This window comes from Ovis canadensis, chromosome 15 (assembly GCF_042477335.2).
Source record: "Ovis canadensis isolate MfBH-ARS-UI-01 breed Bighorn chromosome 15, ARS-UI_OviCan_v2, whole genome shotgun sequence".
NCBI lineage: Eukaryota > Metazoa > Chordata > Mammalia > Artiodactyla > Bovidae > Ovis > Ovis canadensis.
Window position 1 is genome coordinate 52011252 of NC_091259.1, and position 19939 is coordinate 52031190.

General features: G+C 37.1%; 1 protein-coding gene across 10 annotated transcripts in view; it reads left to right on the top strand.

Annotated features, from left to right (window-relative positions):
• The window catches only part of STK33 (serine/threonine kinase 33), a 199526-nt gene extending 179839 nt beyond the window's left edge, over positions 1 to 19687 (top strand). For 9 of the 10 annotated variants that reach the window (XM_069554488.1, XM_069554489.1, XM_069554494.1 and 6 more), the window contains one exon: positions 18870 to 19687. In XM_069554488.1, coding sequence (XP_069410589.1) covers positions 18870 to 19076 — 207 coding nt within the window. In that variant the 3' untranslated portion in view covers positions 19077 to 19687. The remainder of the gene's footprint in view (positions 1 to 18869) is intronic. The other variant, XM_069554495.1, reaches the window with a different exon arrangement.
• Positions 19688 to 19939: the final 252 nt, after the last annotated feature.

Sequence of the window (19939 nt, forward strand, 5' to 3'; positions counted from 1 at the left end):
TCGTCTAGTTGATAGCAAATGTCTAGATAATAGGCTTAACGTTTAATTATTTAGACATTTTGAAATAGCCATATTTTTATGTAATGTAAACATAAGGTTATTGAATCCCTCTCACCCTCTCCAGTCTGTCAACAACTCCTGCAGTGCTTAGCAGCTGTGTGTATTTGGTATTCTTGTTAAAAATAATATCCTAAAAACCCATGTTTGCACTTCCTCATTGAACATAGTTTGAAAAATTTCTTGTTAGCTGACTTGGAATTTTATACACACGTACATGTGCACACACATATATAAACATACTCACACATATATACATACACACACACACTCACACACTCTCATGCACATACATTACGTTTTACGCACATGGATCAACAATATACTCACACATGGTAGTGATGATTTAGTTGCTAAGTCATGTCTGACTCTTGTGACCCCATGGACCCACCAGGCTCCTTTGTCCATGGGAAACCCCAACCAAGATTACTGGAGTGGGTTGCCTTTTCCTTTTCCAGAGGATCTTCCTGACCCGGGGATCAAACCCAGGTCTCTTGCAGGCAGTCTCCTGTATTGCAGATGGATTCTTTACCAGCTGAGCCACCAGGGAAGCTTGTATATGTGTATATATCTACATATATGCATATATACAAGTATATATATGTGTGTGTATACTCACATATATACAAACACAAATCCAGACATACACATGTATATACACATTATCTTTTGTAGTCTTGGATCGTATCTATGTTCACTGAATCTGAACATAAAATATCCTTGTAAACCAAATGTTTGGTTGTCTTCCATCTCCTTTTTCATTGCTCTGTCACATCTCTGCTCTCCTCCTACGTTCTCTTTGAGTCAGAGTAGAGGGGTAACACTTGCCGTGATGTTCTCAATGTGATGTTCTCAGCTACTTCCAATTAGGGAACAGAAGGATTGGAATTTGAGGTGCTTATGGATGCTAGAACTAGACTCAGTGGATTGAAAATTTAAGAATATACATTTCTACTTATCAACAAGAGCTTTTCCACAATCAGAGCTCACCTGCAGTAGCGCAGGTGGGACTGTGGATAGTAAACCTCACCTTTCAGCCATTGAATATATTCATGCAGGCTCTGGAAAACTACTTGTTATAAATGCTGTGCCAGGAATTTCTACATAGTGGGTAGGAGTTTGCCCTGGATGTCCTTTAAGGACTTTCCTGTGCTTAGGTTTTGGCTGTGACATCTTGGGAGGAATACCTTACCTCATTTGGGAGTTTTTCTGAAGAGTGTTATCCCTTAAAAGAAAATCTTCTCTTGTATATTAAGTTTTTTCATGGATTTTTATGAATAAATATGCACTTTGTTAATTGCATTGAAGTTGAGTTTAAGAAATTACTTCTTTTTCCCCCGAGATCTTCATTAACAGCAAATAGTAGAGAATAAGATTTAAAGTGATAACTGAAAATAGGATTGGCCATTTAGTCTTGAGTCCATGCAGGATTCATATAGTAACTAATATCCTTAAGAGTGAAACTTTAATTTTATTAAAAATCATTCCAATAATATTGAAATATTTCCCATGGGAAAAATTCATTTGTTAAAATTAGATTATATGGATAATTTGATACGCTAAATATTTACCCTTACTATAAAGAGATGTATATGATTCTTTTTCCATTAAAATACTTGAAATTTGGCTTTACTGTAAATGCAGATTGCCACAGATCTGCTTTCCATTGTATCATTGTTCTCTCTTCTGGAGAATCTGATAAATCCCTTTAGAGCTCCTGATTTTGTAATTCTCACAAATGAGAGTAATCACACTTTTCAGATAAGTGACAAAGTACTTGGAAAACTAGCAGAAAAAGTGAGGAATTATTTAAAAACAAAAACAGAAAACACTTGAACTAAGCACCTTCCTCTTTCTCTGGGTAACTCAATGCCCTGGGCATTATGGAAAAATACACTGTGTATCTCCTCATTGTTCATGTTTGGATGAAGATATTATACTTCACCATTTCAATCTTATTTTCAAATAGTTGGCGTTTGGCAATGTCCATTTTTTTATTTTCATTTTCAACCTTTAGTTTGTTTTCGGTAGGTGTATTTTTTTGAAGATAGAAATGTTCTCTCATATATCTTGTATTTTACAGCCTGAGTATGACTAGAAAGTGTTTTGTGTTATTGGGAACCCTCTAAATTCCCCACAATGGGTTCTTAATCTACTCTATCAGGCAGACCCAAGAGTTTAACTCCTATAGCAGCATTGACTCATCTTCAAATGAGACACTTGGCAGACTATTGCTTATTGCAGGAACATGCCTTTTCACATTCAGCCCTTAGTGATTTCTGATAAGCAGTACACTACTTTCATTGTTCATTAAGCTCAAAAAACAATCGAGGAGAAATGAAGGTCTGTAATTAAAATGCACAGCCCCATAACCATAGAGGGAGCGACTAGCAACTCTGCATATAACAAAAGTATATTTGCATTATAGAATTCTCGCTTAATAAGGAAGAAACTTCTTAGCTGTTAATTTGCTTATTGAACACAGTCTTGAATATACTTATTCAGTGAAAATGGAAAATTTTTGTGATCATTTTTCTTGACCGAAGACATGGACTTTGCAAAATGAAGGAAATGGTACGTGTATCAGATATTTTTTTATCCAGTCTAGAAAATAGAAAGGCAAGGTGTTTTAGCAATTTTGAACAGTTATTTTGAGCAATGCAATGTGTTCATTAGCAGTTCTTCAAAGACAAAGAATATCTGAATTTAAATAAGATTGAAATTAAACGGTCGAACTTTGTAGTATATTGACCTGTTGTTGTGAGGAAAAAGTCAAGTTTTCTTAGTATTTTAGTAGTGTAGGATAAAAATTTCTGTTGTTACAAATTAAATCTTAGTTCCCGGAACCCCTGTGAATCATGTGCAAGGTTTGTGGTGCTTCCATATTTGGGGCACACTTTTATATTCCATTCCTGAAGCACTGTAATCTGGCATGTGTGCCAAAGCATTCCATTTACAATGTCCTACTGGTTAAAAGCACAGGCTCTAGATCTGGGCTGCCTAGATTCAAACCCTGGCTTTACCACTTACAAGCTCTAGGACCTTGGGCAAGTCTCTTGGCCTCTGTTTCCTCATATCTAACATGGGAATAATAATGACATCAACCAAGAGGTAAATGAAATCATGCATATAATACTCTTGACATATGGTAAGCGTGCATTAATGTTAGCTATTATTAATTTTATTATTATTTTGCTAAAGAGCGTGCATGGCTTCCATGTGGCTCAGATGGTAAAGAATCTGCCTGCAATGTGGGAGACCTAGGTTCGATCCTGGGTTGGGAAGATCCCCTGGAGAATCCCATGGACTGACAGGCTGCAATCCATGGGGTCTTAAAGAGCTGGATGTGACTGAGAGACTGACACTCTCACTTCACTTTAAAGAGCTTGCATAGAGTATTGCTAAAATCGCATGTTCTTTCTTGTCTGCTTTAAGGCTCCTTTGGGCAGAGGTGTGGGCCTAAACTAATGAACAAACTGAGAAATATCATTCTCAAAGGTGATCAGGTGATGCTTCCAGCCTCTCTTGCCCTCTCAGTTTGGCAAGATCCCTAAGGCACTGTGGTAGATTGGATTGTTTTTCCCAATTATTTAAAACCTCTCTGTAAGGAATATGTACATTCCTACCCTTTCTCCCTATTAGAGTAGATGGATATTTTCTCATCTCACTAATGTTGGTCTTAGCTATATTACTGACTTTAGCAAACAGAATGTTGAGGTGTGATATAAGCAGAGACCATAAAAGCGTTTGCATGATTTAGCTTGCTCTTATTTCGGCCACCTGCCGTGAGAAGAACATGACTACAGAAGCCACAGTTCTTGGAATTATGAAGGTCTGTGGAACAGACTTGGAACTCAGTACAAAACCTGAAGTCCAGCCTAGCACCACCAAGTGAAAATTAATGTTCATTGTTTTAACATACTGAGACTTTTCTAGTTCTTTTTTATGTAGTTGTATAGAAAAGAGTTAACATAGCAAGCCTAAGCAGCTATCCTTAAAAAGGCCTGGTTTCAAGGTTGGCCTTTGGCTGGCTTTTGGGAACTTAGATTTTGGGATAGCTACTATTAACTGATAAGAATGATTAATTGTGCCTAAACCTTACGAACAATACAGTTAATACTGACCACCTGCTTTTCCTCTGGAAGTCTGGAATTTTGGTAGGTGCTAGGCAGAGAATGCCCCCATGGCCAGCTCACAATAAAAATGCTGGGTGTTGAGCCTCTCTGAGCTTCCCTGGTTGGCAGCCTTTCACATGTGTTGTCACAACTTGTTGCTGGGGTAATTAAGTGCTTCCTGTGTGACTCCTGGGAGAGGACTCTTAGAAGCTGGAACATAGTTTCCACTGGACTTCTCCTCAAGGGTCTTTTCACTTCCTAATAGTGCTCTGCATCCTTTCACTGTAATAAATCATAGCAATGAGTACAGCTCTATGCTGGTTTCTGTGAGTCTTCATAGTGAATCGTAGGACCTGGAGACCTCTCAAACACAGTAGCATAGCTGTAGCAGTAGCTGACTAATACAGGTACAAATAATTAATTGTGCTAACATGAATTTTGGCCTGTTGTTCTTTGATCTAATGCTGTCAGCAAAGCCACTTGCTAGTTTGGATTCATAGGCTTCCAATAAATAACAAGGCTTTTGTCCCTACTTCTCTTCCCATTAGAATCTCCTATGTAAGACTTGAGTTTCACCACAGATTTAGCCAGACTTCCATGATTGAAGGGACATAGTAGTGAATCTTTTCAAATCATTTCCCTGCTCTCCCAAACCTGGCTTTTGCTCAGCTGCCCTTAGAGATTATACCTGTTAGTATATGCTATGTATATTTTTCCCGATGGAGAACCAACCCGTTGGGTTGGGTTGTAAAAACACTGCTTCAATTTCAAATGTATTCATTTGGGTCCATTCATCTCTTATCCTACCTTTGTGCTATAATTGTCTCATGTATTACATACATGTAATTATCAACCCTACAAAACAGTGTTTTAATTTTTGCTTTGAGTAGTCTTATTTCCAAGAAATTAAAAGGAAAATTGTCTTTTATATTTACCCAGATACTTATCATTTCTGATCATCTTCTTTCCTTTCAGAAAAGCTGTGCTTCCTGTATCTAGTATTGTTTCTCTTCAACCTGATGAACTTCCTTTGCATTTCTTGTATTGAATGTTTGCTCTCAGTTTTCTTTTATCTAAAGATGTCTTTATTTTGTCTTAATTTTTGAAGGACATTTTCTCTGTTTACAGAGTTCTGGTTTGACAGGTAATTTTGGTCCACACTCTAAAGATGTTATTCTTCTGCCTTCTGGTGTCAGATTCTCTGATAAGAAGTCATTGGTAATTTGAAGTGTTCTTTTCCTGTATGTAATGTGTTGCTTTTCTCTGAATGTTTTCAGGATTCTCTCTTCATCTTTGGTTTTCAGCAGTTTGACAGTCATATTGCTTAGACGTGTTCTTCACATTTATCTTGCTTGGGATTTGCTGAACTTTTTGGATCTGTATTTCTGTCTTTTGCTAAGTTTGGGAAATTTTGTAATCAGTTTCTTTTTGCTGATACTCTTAATTACTCATATGTTAGACCACTTGATATTGTTCAGTAAGCCTCCAAGGCTTCATGTGTTCATTTTTCTCAACCTGTTCTTTAAATTGGATGCACTCTATTGATCTATCTTCAGGGTTACTCTTTTCTCAGTTGTGTCCATTTTCCTGTTAAATCTGTCTGGTTTGATACTTAATTTCAGATACCATATTTTGTTCTAAAATTCTTATTTGGGTCTTTTTTTAATTATTATTTCTATTTTTCTATGGAGACCTATTTTATTTATGATATAATTTTTCACTTTACATCATTGATAATAGTAATGATAATCACTTATTTGCTAATTCCAATATTTGGATTCATCTCAGAATCTGTCTCTATTGATTATTATTTCCGTTAAGTAATTTTGGATTGTATCCTGGACATTGGAAATGTTGTGTTGTATTAACTCTGAATTCAACTGTGTTCCTTCAAAAAGTGTTGACATTTCTGTTTTAGCAGGTAATTAGTTGATTGGATAAAAACTGAAAATTGTTTCTTAGCAGTTCAAATCTTAGGTTGGTTCATTTATCTTAGGTGAATGGAATGTAAGAGTCTCTTTCTCTGGCTATCTGCTTTAGGAATCCCCTCACTACGCTTTGGCGTCTGTGGTTGCTTCAGATTGTGCCCACTAGTTCTTTAAATCAGAGAGAGAAAATTGTGAAAGCATCTGGAGTAAAGGGAGGAGGCACATTGCCATCAAAGGAGCAATTTTGACATATCAACAGAAATAATGGAAGCCAGAAAATAATGGAACAACATTGTTAAACTGCTAAGTGGGAAATAATATAAAACAAGAAACCTGTCAACTTGGAATTCTATATCTGGTGATATTTTCCTTCAAAGATATACATAAAATTTTTAAAAGTTTTCAACTGTGTAAAAGATGAGAGAATTTTTACGAGCATATCTTACTATGAAAAGTGAAAGTGTTATAATTGCTCAGTTGTGTCTCACACTAAGCAATCCCATGAACTGCAGCAGGCCAGGCTTCCCTGTCCTTCACTGTTTTCTGGAGCTTGCTCAAACTCATGTCCATTGAGTCAGTGATGCTATCCAGCCATCTCGTCCTCTGTCATCCCCTTCTCCTCCTGCCCTCAATCTTTCCCAGAACCGGGGTCTTTTCCTGTGAGTTGGTTCTTTGTGTCAGGTGGCCAAAGTATTGGAGCTTTAGCTTCAGCATCAGTACTTCTAATGAATATTCAGGGTTGATTTCCTTTAAGATTGACTGGTTTGATCTCTTTGCTGTCCAAGGGACTCTTAAGAGTCTTCTGTAACACCACAATTTGAAAACATCAGTTCTTTGGCACTCAGCCTTCTTTATGGTCCAGCTCTCACATCCATACATGACTACTGGAAAAACCATGGCTTTGACTAGACGGACCTTTGTCAGTAAAGTGATATCTCTACTTTTTAATAGGCTGTGTAGGTTGGTCATAGCTTTTCTTCCAAGGAGCAAGCATCTTTTAATTTCATGGCTGCAGCCACCATCTGCAGTGATTTTGGAGCCCAAGAAAATAGTCTGTCACTGTTTCCATTGTTTCCCCATCTATTTGCCATGAAGTGATGGGACTGGGTACCATGATCTTTTGAATGTTGAGTTTTAAGCTAGCTTTTTCACTCTCCTCTTTCATGTTCAAGAGGCTCTTTAGTTCCTCTTTGCTTTCTACTATTAGTGTTACATCATCTGCATATCTAGGTTATTGATATTTCTCCTGGCAATCTCAATTCTAGCTTGTGCTTCATCCAGCCCAGCATTTTGCATGATGTACTCTACATAGAAGTTAAAAAAGCAGGGTGACAATATACAGCCTTGACACACTTCTTTCCTAATTTTAAACCAGTCTGTTTTTCCATGTCTGGTTCTAACTGTTGCTTCTTGACCTGCATACAGGTTTCTCAGGAGATAGGTAAGGTTGTCTGGTATTCCTGTCTTTTTAAGAATTTTCCACAGTTTGTTGTGATCCACACAGTCAAAGGCTTTAGTGTGGTCAAAGAAGAAGTAGATGTTTTTCTGGAATTCCTTTGCTTTTTCTATGATCCATCAGATGTTGGCAATTTGATCTCTGATTCCTCTGTCTTTTCTAAATCCAGCTTGTATATCTGGAAATTCTTGGTTCACATGCTATTGAAGCCTTGCTTGAAGGATTTTGAGCATTACCTTGCTAGCATGTGAAATGAGCTCAGTTGTACTGTAGTTTGAACATTCTTTAGCATTGCTCTTCTTTGGGATTGGAATGAAAACTCACCTTTTCCAGTCCTGTGGCCACTGTTGAGTTTTCCAAATTTGCTGGCATATGGAGTGGAGCATTTAACAGCATCATCTTTTAGGATTTGAAATAGCTCAGCTAGAATTCCATCACCTCCACTAGCTTTGCTCTTTATGTGAGTAGCCTTATATAAGAAATATATTGATATATATTTGGAGTTCAATTTCTCTTCTTCCCTTTGCTTTTCTTTCCCTTCCTTCTTTCTTTTGAAAAGCACAGGACTGTGAGAGCTAGTAAAACTATAGCTGAAAACTTACACCAGAATATTCTGTCACTTGGACCTTGTGCAGGCCTATAATTTGAATGTGTGACTCTAGAAATGGTTGCTATGGTGATAAACCACTTTACTTAAATAGCATGTATTTTACTCAAAATTCAGAGAAATGGTAGCAGTTTCTAGTAATCATGTACTGGTATTAACTTCAAGGATATGCCCAGAGCTTACAGGTTTTGCATGTATTATATCCAGATGAGTTTATCAGGTTAAAGTTATGCCAGTGAATAATGAAATACGTGCACTTAGCCCAATTTTCTTGTTATGTATATCACTTGGCACATATGGAGTCCCCTTTTCAAGATTAATAATATGATCTGGAGAAATCAGGCCCATGGTGCTGGATTACTGAAAAATGGAACTTGGGTGGGGGAAACCATATAAGGTTATCTTAATCCATCATTCTACCTCGAGTAGGAATGACTGTTCTTCAGCAGTCCTAGACAGTGAGAGTTCACCAAAGATGAGGAACAATTGAAATGCTGCTTAGGTGAGCCCCTGTTGTAACCATCCTGACTGCAGCACTCGAGACGCTGTCTAGCTCCACAGCGCTAGACAGCATATTTCCTCTTATTCTTTATAAATTTAGATTGATTAACTCTTATAAAGAAACTTCCATCCATTCTCACATCAATAGCCTGTATATAAACCTTCTCTGGTCCCTTTGTATCTATTCAGACTGGTTGCAGAATTTCAGGTATGAATTCTTCATGATAACTAAGGATAGAAGAATTTTTTCTTTGACTTCTAAGATGCTTTCTGATGATAGCCAGGTTCTTTTGGTCACTGTGCAGTGGTATGGCACACCAGTATCTTTAGAGCAGTTTGCAATGAATTTTAGATTCTCTCTTGGAGAACAATCTATAGTGTTTTTTAGGTGTTCTTTTGGACTAATAGTTATGACCAAAAATCTCATAATGATCATTTAGATAGCCTCTTTCCCCCTAGAAATGAATATGGAGATTCCTCTCTCATCTTTCTCCCCGTTTGTACAATCTTATGGGAGCTCATCATCTTCTATGCACCTTTCATGGCCTGGAAGATCTTAGTAACTTCTAGCCTTGGCTATGGAAATTTCACTTTCCATTTCTCTGTTCTAATACTTACAAAACATACAAAACTGTAAAATTGCATCAGTTACAGCATAGATCCCTGAAGAATCGCATCAACTATGAGAGAAGAAAAAGAGAAACTTAAATTTTGGATAACCTATAACCTACAGAAGAAACCTTCAAAAAATCCTAGAGAAAAGCATGGAAGTTGGAATTTGCCCTGGTTATTTATATTCCAAGGAGATGAGAGGCTTGGCTTTTGGTGAAGAAATCTATAGCTTGGCCTGAAGAGCACCACGTGGGCCAGCCTGCATCCACGTTTCTGTTAGCATCAGAGAACAGTTTCAGTGAGGGGATGTTTAAGAAGGAAGGCTCAGTCTTTAGGAAAGCTCTAATGATTCTGATTCCTAAACAATGGCATCCTAAATTTAATGCAACTTCAGATTAGCAAAGAGAAATGGTAGAGTACATACACATATAACGTTTTACAAGGTACACACATACCACACAAAAGCTTTTAAGCATTTGCAATAAATATTTGCATAAAGGTAATAGATTTGCATTAATGTTACCAGGGAGTAAAGAATAAACAAACATTGTGATTTGTTTCCATGCAGCCAGTTTCAGGCTGATTTTGAAACTCAGTTAAAATATAGTTGAATAAAAATATTTTCAAATAATGCTACCAACAAGGGATTAACTTCCAAAATATACAAACAGCTCATACAGCTTAATATCCAAAAATCAAAGAACCCAACCAAAAAGTAGACATTTTTCCAAAGAAGACATATAGATGACCAAAGGCACATGCAAAGATACTCAGTATTGCTAATTGTTAGAGAAATGCAAATTAAAGCTACAAAAACACACTAGTCAGATGGCCATCATTAAAAAACCTACAAATAATAAATGCTGGAGACAATGTGGATAAAAAGGAACCCTCCCGGTTTGTGGGAATATAAATTGGTGCAGCCACTATGGAGGTTTCTTAAAAAACTAGTTACCATATGATCCTGCAATCCCACTCCTGGGCATATTTGCAGAGAAAACAGTCATTTTAAAAGATACATGCACCCTTTGTTCATAACAGCACAATTTAAAATAGCCAACACATGGAAGCAACCTAAATGTCCATCAGCAGATGAATGAATAAATAAGATGTGGCATATATATATATATATATATATATAAAATGGAATATTAAATATTACTCAGCTGTAAAAAGTATGAAATAATGCCATTTGTAGCAACATGGATGAACCTAGAGATTATCATATTAAATGAAGTAAGTCAGAGAAAGACAAATATCATAATATTTTTTATATGTGGAATCTACAAAATGGTACAGATGGACTTATTTACAAAACACAAATAAACTCACAAACATAGAAAACAAACTTGGCGTTACCAAAGGGGATACCAGGAGCAGGGGAAGAGATAAATTAGGAGGTTTTGATTAATATATTCATACTACTAATAAAATAGGTAAGCAACAAGGACCTATTGTATAGTACTGGAAACTGTTCTCAGTATCTTATAGTAACCTATAATGGAAAAGAATCTGAAAAAGAATATATATAGAACTGAATCACTTTGCTATATATGTGAAACTAACCTAGCATTGTGAATTAAATATTATTGCTGTTGTTTAATTGCTAATTTTTGTCTGACTCTTTGTGACCCCATGGACTGCAGCCCACCAGGCTCCTCTGTCCATGGGATTTCCCAGGCAAGAATACTGGAGTGGCTTGCCAGTTCCTTCTCCAGAGGATCTTCCTGACCCAGGGATCGAACCCACGTCTCCTGTATTGCAGGCGGATTCTTTATCACTGAGCCACCAGGGAAGCCCAAATTGACTACACTTCAATTTAAAAAACAAGCAAAGCAAAAACATAAAAATAGAGTCATAATAACCCCAAATTATGGTTGACTGTATTCGTTTTCATCAGTTTTTGATACCAAATTGAAAAAGAAATAAGAAAGTAGGTACTCATAATGTTTCTGTAAGTGTATAAGTTGGTACAGCTACAACAGAAGGCAATATGATGATGTCTCTCTAAATTACAGACCCATACAACTTTGACCCAGAAGTTCTACTTCTAAAATATATATCCTGTAGATATCCTTACACATGTGCACAATGACACAAGTACCAGATTATTCACAGAAGCATTCTTTTTACCAGTTAAGATTAGAAGCAACCTGAATGTCCATTAGCAAGAAGCTGGCTAAATCCATTATGGTGCATTCAGACATGAGGACACTGCATATGCTGAAAGAAGAGTGAGAACTCTTTTATGTATTGACATGGAATGATGTTCAAGACTATTGTTAGTTTAAAAATATCAAGGTTTAAAGACTGTTTACAGTGGGCTACCCATATGTTTTAAAAAGTGAGAAGAAAGTGTATTGATATATAGATTAGATTAAACCATATAAAATTGCCATTATTAAGCTGTTTTCACAGAAAAAATAATGACCAGTTCCATTGGGTTCCACCTAATACTTGCTTGAAGTTCCATAAAATTTCTCTGGGAAGGGGCACTGTAAATTGACAGTTACTCATTGTCTCCAATGGGAGGCAGAGCTGAGTTAACTGGAGAGCAAGGAGGAGATTTTGAATGCTATGGATATTAAATCATGGGAAGATACTACCTTTAAAAAAATAATTTACTAAAATTCTATATAAGTAAAATAGATAAATGTGGCTGAGTAATATCATTTTCTCATCTTGTTCTAAATGAAATTGAGACATACCATGTTCCTACCCTGAAGTAACTAAACATTTTGGTTTAGTTTCCTTTTTCCTTCCACTTTGCCAGGAAATTCTGGGAATTATCTTAAGATATCTTATCCAAAGAAACCAGAACCTCAAGTGTTTCTGAAAAAAAAAAAGAGAGAGAGAGAGAGACAATATTTATATCACTAATCCTGCCCATGGAGGCTGTTTCTGAGTATTTCTTCTTGATGACTTCAGCTTCTGAGTCTACTTTAATGACTCAAGTACATTAACAAATGGAAAATGAAGAAGGATGAAAATGTTAAACCAGATATGAGTATGAACACGTTAAAGGGAAAATGACTATCTCTGTTTCTATTCTATAGATTATTAGTTGCAGTGGACACATTGAAAAGCATTTCTTCAACTACTTAGGTGATAACTCAAGAGGTGGAAGTGTCAAAAAAGAGGTTAAACTCAGATTCGCCTTTTAAAAGAATTTGTATGTCAAGTGACTTAAAATTTTTTAAAAAACTAAAATTTTATGAATTTAAATGCCCAAGCTAGGGACCAGTTCTGTATTTTTTAAACAAAGCAACTTTTCTTCAGCCTGTCTCTAGAATATCATGGGTGTTATACTGTTAGCCTGTTGCTAAGTGTAAAGAGTTTTCAAGGAGAAGACATAACCTGTATTACTGAACGCTAACACATTTTAATTATTTTCTGTTCGTTGAAACATTACACAGAGAAGCAATCCAGAAATTTTCTTGAGAAAATGAATCTAAACAGAAAACAGACATGTAAAAAGACACCTTTTTACATGTCCAAATTTATACAAATTAATTTTTCAGTGTGCAAAAATTACCAACTTAAGAACTGACATATACTATTATTAAAGTCATATATGCGTGATGGTCTGAAGCGGCACATGTTTAAGGGCTGTCTGCAATAAGCAAACATCTGGTAAAGTTTCTCTTTCTTGAAATATAGGTACCAAAAATCCGTAAGTGACCTGAGGCTTTGCTGAAGCCCTGGGAGGTCACTTATTCACTGGACAAATATATATGAAGTGCCTACAGCCATGTATAGAACATGGTCACTTGTGTGATAAGAGTGATTAAAAAAAACAAAATCTAACAACACACACACATGAGGTTTATTTGTTTTGTGTTACATGTAACCTTTTCACATTCTTTGAAAATTGTTAACCTGGTTATTAACTCTTATATATAATTTCAGTTAGCTCGAGTATTAAGGTTGCAAGCCTTTTCCAGATCATTCTATGTACATAAGCAGTTGCTGCATCTGTACCCCTATGTCTCGTCCCCCATCCTGCTTGTATAGGTCTCCTGAGACATTCTCTGCTCTATGAACTCTATGCCCAGCTTCTTTTAATGAGAAGTGATCACTTTTAAAATGAGTCTAAGGTCAACACATATTAATCAAATTAACAAATATCAAACACAAAGAACAAATATTAGAAGCAGCAAGGGAAAAACAACAAATAACACACAAGGGGATTCCCATAAGGATAACAGCTGATCTTTCAATAGAAACTCTTCAGGCCAGGAGGGAATGGCAAGACATACTTAGAGTGATGAAAGACAATAACCTACAGCCCAGATTACGGTACCCAGCAAGGATCTCATTCAAATACGAAGGAGAAATCAAAAACTTTACAGACAAGCAAAAGCTGAGAGAATTCAGCACCACCAAACCAGCTCTCCAACAAGTTCTAAAGGATAGTCTCTAGACAGGAAACACAAAAAGGGTGTATAAACCTGAACCCAAAACAATAAAGTAAATGGTAACGGGATCATACTTATCAATAATTACCTTAAACGTAAATGGGTTGAATGCCCCAACCAAAAGGCAAAGACTGGCCGAATGGATACAAAAACAAGACCCCTCTATATGCGGCTTACAAGAGACCCACCTCAAAACAAGGGACACATACAGACTGAAAGAGAAGGCCTGGAAAAAGATATACCACGCAAATAGAGACCAAAAGAAAGCAGGAGTGGCAATACTCATATCCAATAAAATAGACTTTAAAACAAAGGCTGTGAAAAGAGACAAAGAAGGCCACTACATAATGATCAAAGGATCAATCCAAGAAGAAGATATAACAATTATAAATATATATGCACCCAATATAGGAGCACTGCAATATGTAAGACAAATGCTAAGAAGTATGAAAGGGGAAATCAACAAAAATACAGTAATAGTGGGAGACTTTAATACCCCACTCACACCTATGGACAGATCAACTAAACAGAAAATTAACAAAGAAATGCAAACTTTAAATGATACATTAGATCAGTTAGACCTAATTGATATCTATAGGACATTTCACCCCAAAACAATGAATTTCACCTTTTTCTCAAGTGCTCATGGAACCTTCTCCAGGATAGATCACATCCTGGGCCATAAATCTAAACTTGATAAATTCAAAAAAATCGAAATCATTCCAAGCATCTTTTCTGACCATAATGCATTAAGATTAGATCTCAATTACAGGAGAAAAACTATTAAAAATTCCAACATATGGAGGTTGAACAACACACTTCTGAATAACCAACAAATCACAGAATAAATCAAAAAAAATCAAAATATGCATAGAAACTAATGAAAATGAAAACACAACAACCCAATACCTGTGGGACACTATAAAAGCAGTGCTAAGAGGAAAGTTCATAGCACTACAGGCATACCTCAAGAAACAAGAAAAAAGTCAAATAAATAACCTAACTCTACAACTAAAGCAACTAGAAAAGGAAGAATTGGAGAACCCCAGAGTTAGTAGAAGGAAAGAAATCTTAAAAATTAGGGCAGAAATAAATGCAAAAGAAACAAAAGAGACCATAGCAAAAATCAACAAAGCCAAAAGCTGGTTCTTTGAAAGGATAAATAAAATTGACAAACCATTAGCCAGACTCATCAAGAAGCAAAGAGAGAAAAATAAAATCAATAAAATAGAAATGAAAATGGAGAGATCACAACAGACAACACAGAAACACAAAGGATCATAAGAGACTACTATCAGCAATTATATGCCAATAAAATGGACAACGTGGAAGAAATGGACAAATTCTTAGAAAAGTACAATTTTCCAAAACTGAACCAGGAAGAAATAGAAAATCTTAACAGACCCATCACAAGCATGGAAATTGAAACTGTAATCAGAAATCTTCCAGCAAACAAAAGCCCAGGTCCAGACGCCTTCACAGCTGAATTCTACCAAAAATTTCGAGAAGAGCTAACACCTATCCTCCTCAAACTCTTCCAGAAAATTGCAGAGGAAGGTAAACTTCCAAACTCATTCTATGAGGCCACCATCACCCTAATACCAAAACCTGACAAAGATGTCACAAAAAAAGAAAACTACAGGCCAATATCACTGATGAACATAGATGCAAAAATCCTCCACAAAATTCTAGCAATCAGAATCCAACAACACATTAAAAAGATCATACACCATAACCAAGTGGGCTTTATCCCAGGGATGCAAGGATTCTTCAATATCCGCAAATCAATCAATGTAATTCACCACATTAACAAATTGAAAAATAAAACCCATATGATTATCTCAATAGATGCAGAGAAGGCCTTTGACAAAATTCAACATCCATTTATGATTAAAACTCTCCAGAAAGCAGGAATAGAAGGAACATACCTCAACATAATAAAAGCTTTATATGACAAACCCACAGCAAACATTATCCTCAATGGTGAAAAATTGAAAGCATTTCCCCTAAAGTCAGGAACAAGACAAGGGTGCCTACTATTTAACATAGTTCTGGAAGTTTTGGCTACAGCAATCAGAGCAGAAAAAGAAATAAAAGGAATCCAAATTGGAAAAGAAGTAAAACTTTCACTGTTTGCAGATGACATGATCCTCTACATAGAAAACCCTAAAGACTCCACCAGAAAATTACTAGAGCTAATCAATGAATACAGTAAAGTTGCAGGATATAAAATCAACACACAGAAATCCCTTGCATTCCTATACACTAATAATGAGAAAGTAGAAAAAGAAATTAAGGAAACGATTCCATTCACCATTGCAACGAAAAGAATAAAATAAAGACCTATATATAGAAAACTATAAAACACTGATGAAAGAAATCAAAGAGGACACTAATAGATGGAGAAATATACCATGTTCATGGATCGGAAGAATCAATATAGTGAAAATGAGTATACTACCCAAAGCAATTTACAAATTCAATGCAATCCCTATCAAGCTACAAGCCATATTTTTCACAGAACTAGAACAAATAATTTCAAGATTTGTATGGAAATACAAAAAACCTCAAATAGCCAAAGCAATCTTGAGAAAGAAGAATGGAACTGGAGGAATCAACTTGCCTGACTTCAGGCTCTACTACAAAGCCACAGTCATCAAGACAGTATGGTACTGGCACAAAGATAGACATATAGATCAATGGAACAAAATAGAAAGCCCAGAGATAAATCCACACACATATGGACACCTTATCTTTGACAAAGGAGGCAAGAATATACAATGGAGTAAAGACAATCTCTTTAACAAGTGGTGCTGGGAAAACTGGTCAACCACTTGTAAAAGAATGAAACTAGATCACTTCCTAACACCGCACACAAAAATAAACTCAAAATGGATTAAAGATCTAAATGTAAGACCAGAAACTATAAAACTCCTAGAGGAGAACATAGGCAACACACTCTCCGACATAAATCACAGCAGGATCCTCTATGATCCACCTCCCAGAATTCTGGAAATAAAAGCAAAAATAAACAAATGGGATCTAATTAAAATTAAAAGCTTCTGCACAACAAAGGAAACTATAAGCAAGGTGAAAAGACAGCCTTCAGAATGGGAGAAAATAATAGCAAATGAAGCAACTGACAAACAACTAATCTCAAAAATATACAAGCAACTTATGCAGCTCAATTCCAGAAAAATAAACGACCTAATCAAAAAATGGGCCAAAGAACTAAATAAACATTTCTCCAAAGAAGACATACGAATGGCTAACAAACACATGAAAAGATGCTCAACATCACTCATTATTAAAGAAATGCAAATCAAAACCACAATGAGGTACCACTTCACACCAGTCAGAGTGTCTGCGATCCAAAAATCTGCAAGCAATAAATGCTGGAGAGGGTGTGGAGAAAAGGGAACCCTCCTACACTGTTGGTGGGAATGCAAACTAGTACAGCCACTATGGAGAACAGTGTGGAGATTCCTTAAAAAATTGCAAATAGAACTACCTTATGACCCAGCAATCCCACTGCTGGGCATACACACCGAGGAAACCAGAATTGAAAGAGACACATGTACCCCAATGTTCATCGCAGCACTGTTTATAATAGCCAGGACATGGAAACAACCTAGATGTCCATCAGCAGATGAATGGATAAGAAAGCTGTGGTACATATACACAATGGAGTATTACTCAGCCATTAAAAAGAATTCATTTGAATCAGTTCTGATGAGATGGATGAAACTGGAGCCAATTATACAGAGTGAAGTAAGTCAGAAAGAGAAACACCAATACAGTATACTAACACATATATATGGAATTTAGAAAGATGGCAATGATGACTCTGTATGCAAGACAGCAAAAAAGACACAGATGTGTATAACGGACTTTTGGACTCAGAGGGAGAGGGAGAGGGTGGGATGATTTGGGAGAATGGCATTCTAACATGTATACTATCATGTAAGAATCGAATCGCCAGTCTATGTCTGACGCAGGATACAGCATGCTTGGGGCTGGTGCATGGGGATGACCCAGAGAGATGTTATGGGGAGGGAGATGGGAGGGGGGTTCATGTTTGGGAACTCATGTAAGAATTAAAGATTTTAAAATTAAAAAAAATAAAATAAAATGAGTCTAAGGTCAAAATGGACTTTGCTTCCCTCACGACAGCAGGATTAGAGACCGTTTCTTCTACTGTGGGGTGAAGTGACCTGAGAAAACACAATTGCCGATTAAAATTCTTTTGACTTGTTTCATGCTTTAAAGCTCACAAAGTACTTCCATGGCTACCAGAGTAGTTCGTTCTCATCATAAGCCCATGTGGTAAATGTGCAAATATCATTTTCCTCATTTAAGTGTGAGGCATCAAGACTCCAAGAGGTCTTCATTCTTGCCCAAGTGGTGTGACTAAGGTTAGAAGCCAGGCCCTGGAATCAAGGCAGAAAAGGGTGAACATGTGAGGAGAGGGCCACATGCAGCAACCTTATACCAAGTTAGGATAGTCACAATGCGCTTGTCACCGAAGGCTCGTCTGCTGCTGCTGCTGCTGCTGCTGCTGCTGCTGCTAAGTCGCTTCAGTCATGTCCAACTCTATGTGACCCCATAGACAGCAGCCCACCAGGCTCCGCCGTCCCTGGGATTCTCAGGCAAGAACACTAGAGTGGGTTACCATTTCCTTCTCCAGTGCATGAAAGTGAAAAGTGAAAGTGAAGTCACTCAGTCGTGTCTGACTCTTCACGACCCCATGGACTGCAGCCCACCAGGTTCCTCCACCCATGGGATTTTCCATGCAGGAGTACTGGAGCGGGTTGCCATTGCCTTCTCCAGGCTCGTCTAGAAGTCTGTAAAGATGAATGACCACAGCTGTGTTCAGATGGACTTCCCTGTATGAATGGTACTAGATATCTACTGCCATTTTGTAGGGCAGTGGATTTGAAGTTGTGCCGGTAGTTTGTTCTACCCCATACACTAAAGAATTCAGTGTTCTTAAAGGAGCTACTGGAGCTTTCTTTGGCATTTAATGACAGTTTCACAATATAATTAGTTTATACCTCATATCTGAAGAGAGCTCAGCCTGTACATCCTGGGCAACTTTGTAGCCCCTGCCTCTTTGAACTGATGTATATTGCTTTGTGTCTGAACATTAATCCAGGCCTTTTCTTTTATTTCTAGCCCACTGCTTATGAAAAGACTCCTGTGCCCAGTAAGAAGGAAAATATAGACAACTTTGACACGAGTTTTACAAGTTCTGTAGGTAACAGACTCCCTCCAGTTGAGCTCAAGGGAGAAGTTGAGAAACCACCTGTGACTTCAAGCCAAGGAACAGCCAAAGGCACTGCTAAATCCTTTGCCCTGCCTAGATCCAAAAAGAAGCCCTAACAATGCTGAATGGTGCAGAAACAGAGCTGCTCTTTCTAGTGCTAAGAATGAAGGGGTAGGAGGGGAAAAGGACAGTACTGTGCTGAGCTTTTAGCCTTTTAGCTGCACCGAGCCCTGCCAAGTGTTTGTACTAGTTTAGAATTGAAGCTCCTCATCTCCAAAGCAGCGTGGTATTGAAGGACAGACACCAACAGACTTGATGGCAGGTGTGGCTGAAATCAACTCAAGGTGTTTTCGAGAGTTATTTAGAGGAGGGGATGCCCTCAAAGCAAAGCTGTGGGCACACTTGCCCAGTTTTACTGAAGATTCTTACATTTAGGCACAATTAGTTTTAGGGGAAACTGAGAGCCAAATATGGTAGTAGAGGCTCCAGATGATTATGTGCACTTTGCACTAGGAGATTTGTTAGGAAATTACTAATAAACTTGCCATAGGCATAATAGCTGAAGTGCTTCAGCCATTCACGTGTGTTCTTGTGATTTTAGATTGCTGTAGATTGTTTAAGACAGCTTATTTTAAATGTAGAAAAATAGATTTTGTAACTATTTACCATTAACTTGCTGCTAAATTCCCAGTGTATTGATTTAATCAATAAAAAAAAACAGATATTACCCATGCATGTTAATTTTTATATTAATAAGAGGTGACTATAATCAGGTCCCCTAGGCCCTGAAAAGCATATTTTGAGCTTGATCTGCTGCTGCAAAGGTAGGCACACATCTTTGGGGAAGGTCATGAGGCAGGACATAGGGGAAGGTACAGGGTTTCGCTTAGTATTAAAGGTCTCTCCTTTGTGCGTGCTCTGTTGTTCAGTCATATCCAATTCTTTGCGACCCTATGGGGCATAGTCTGCCAGGCTCCTC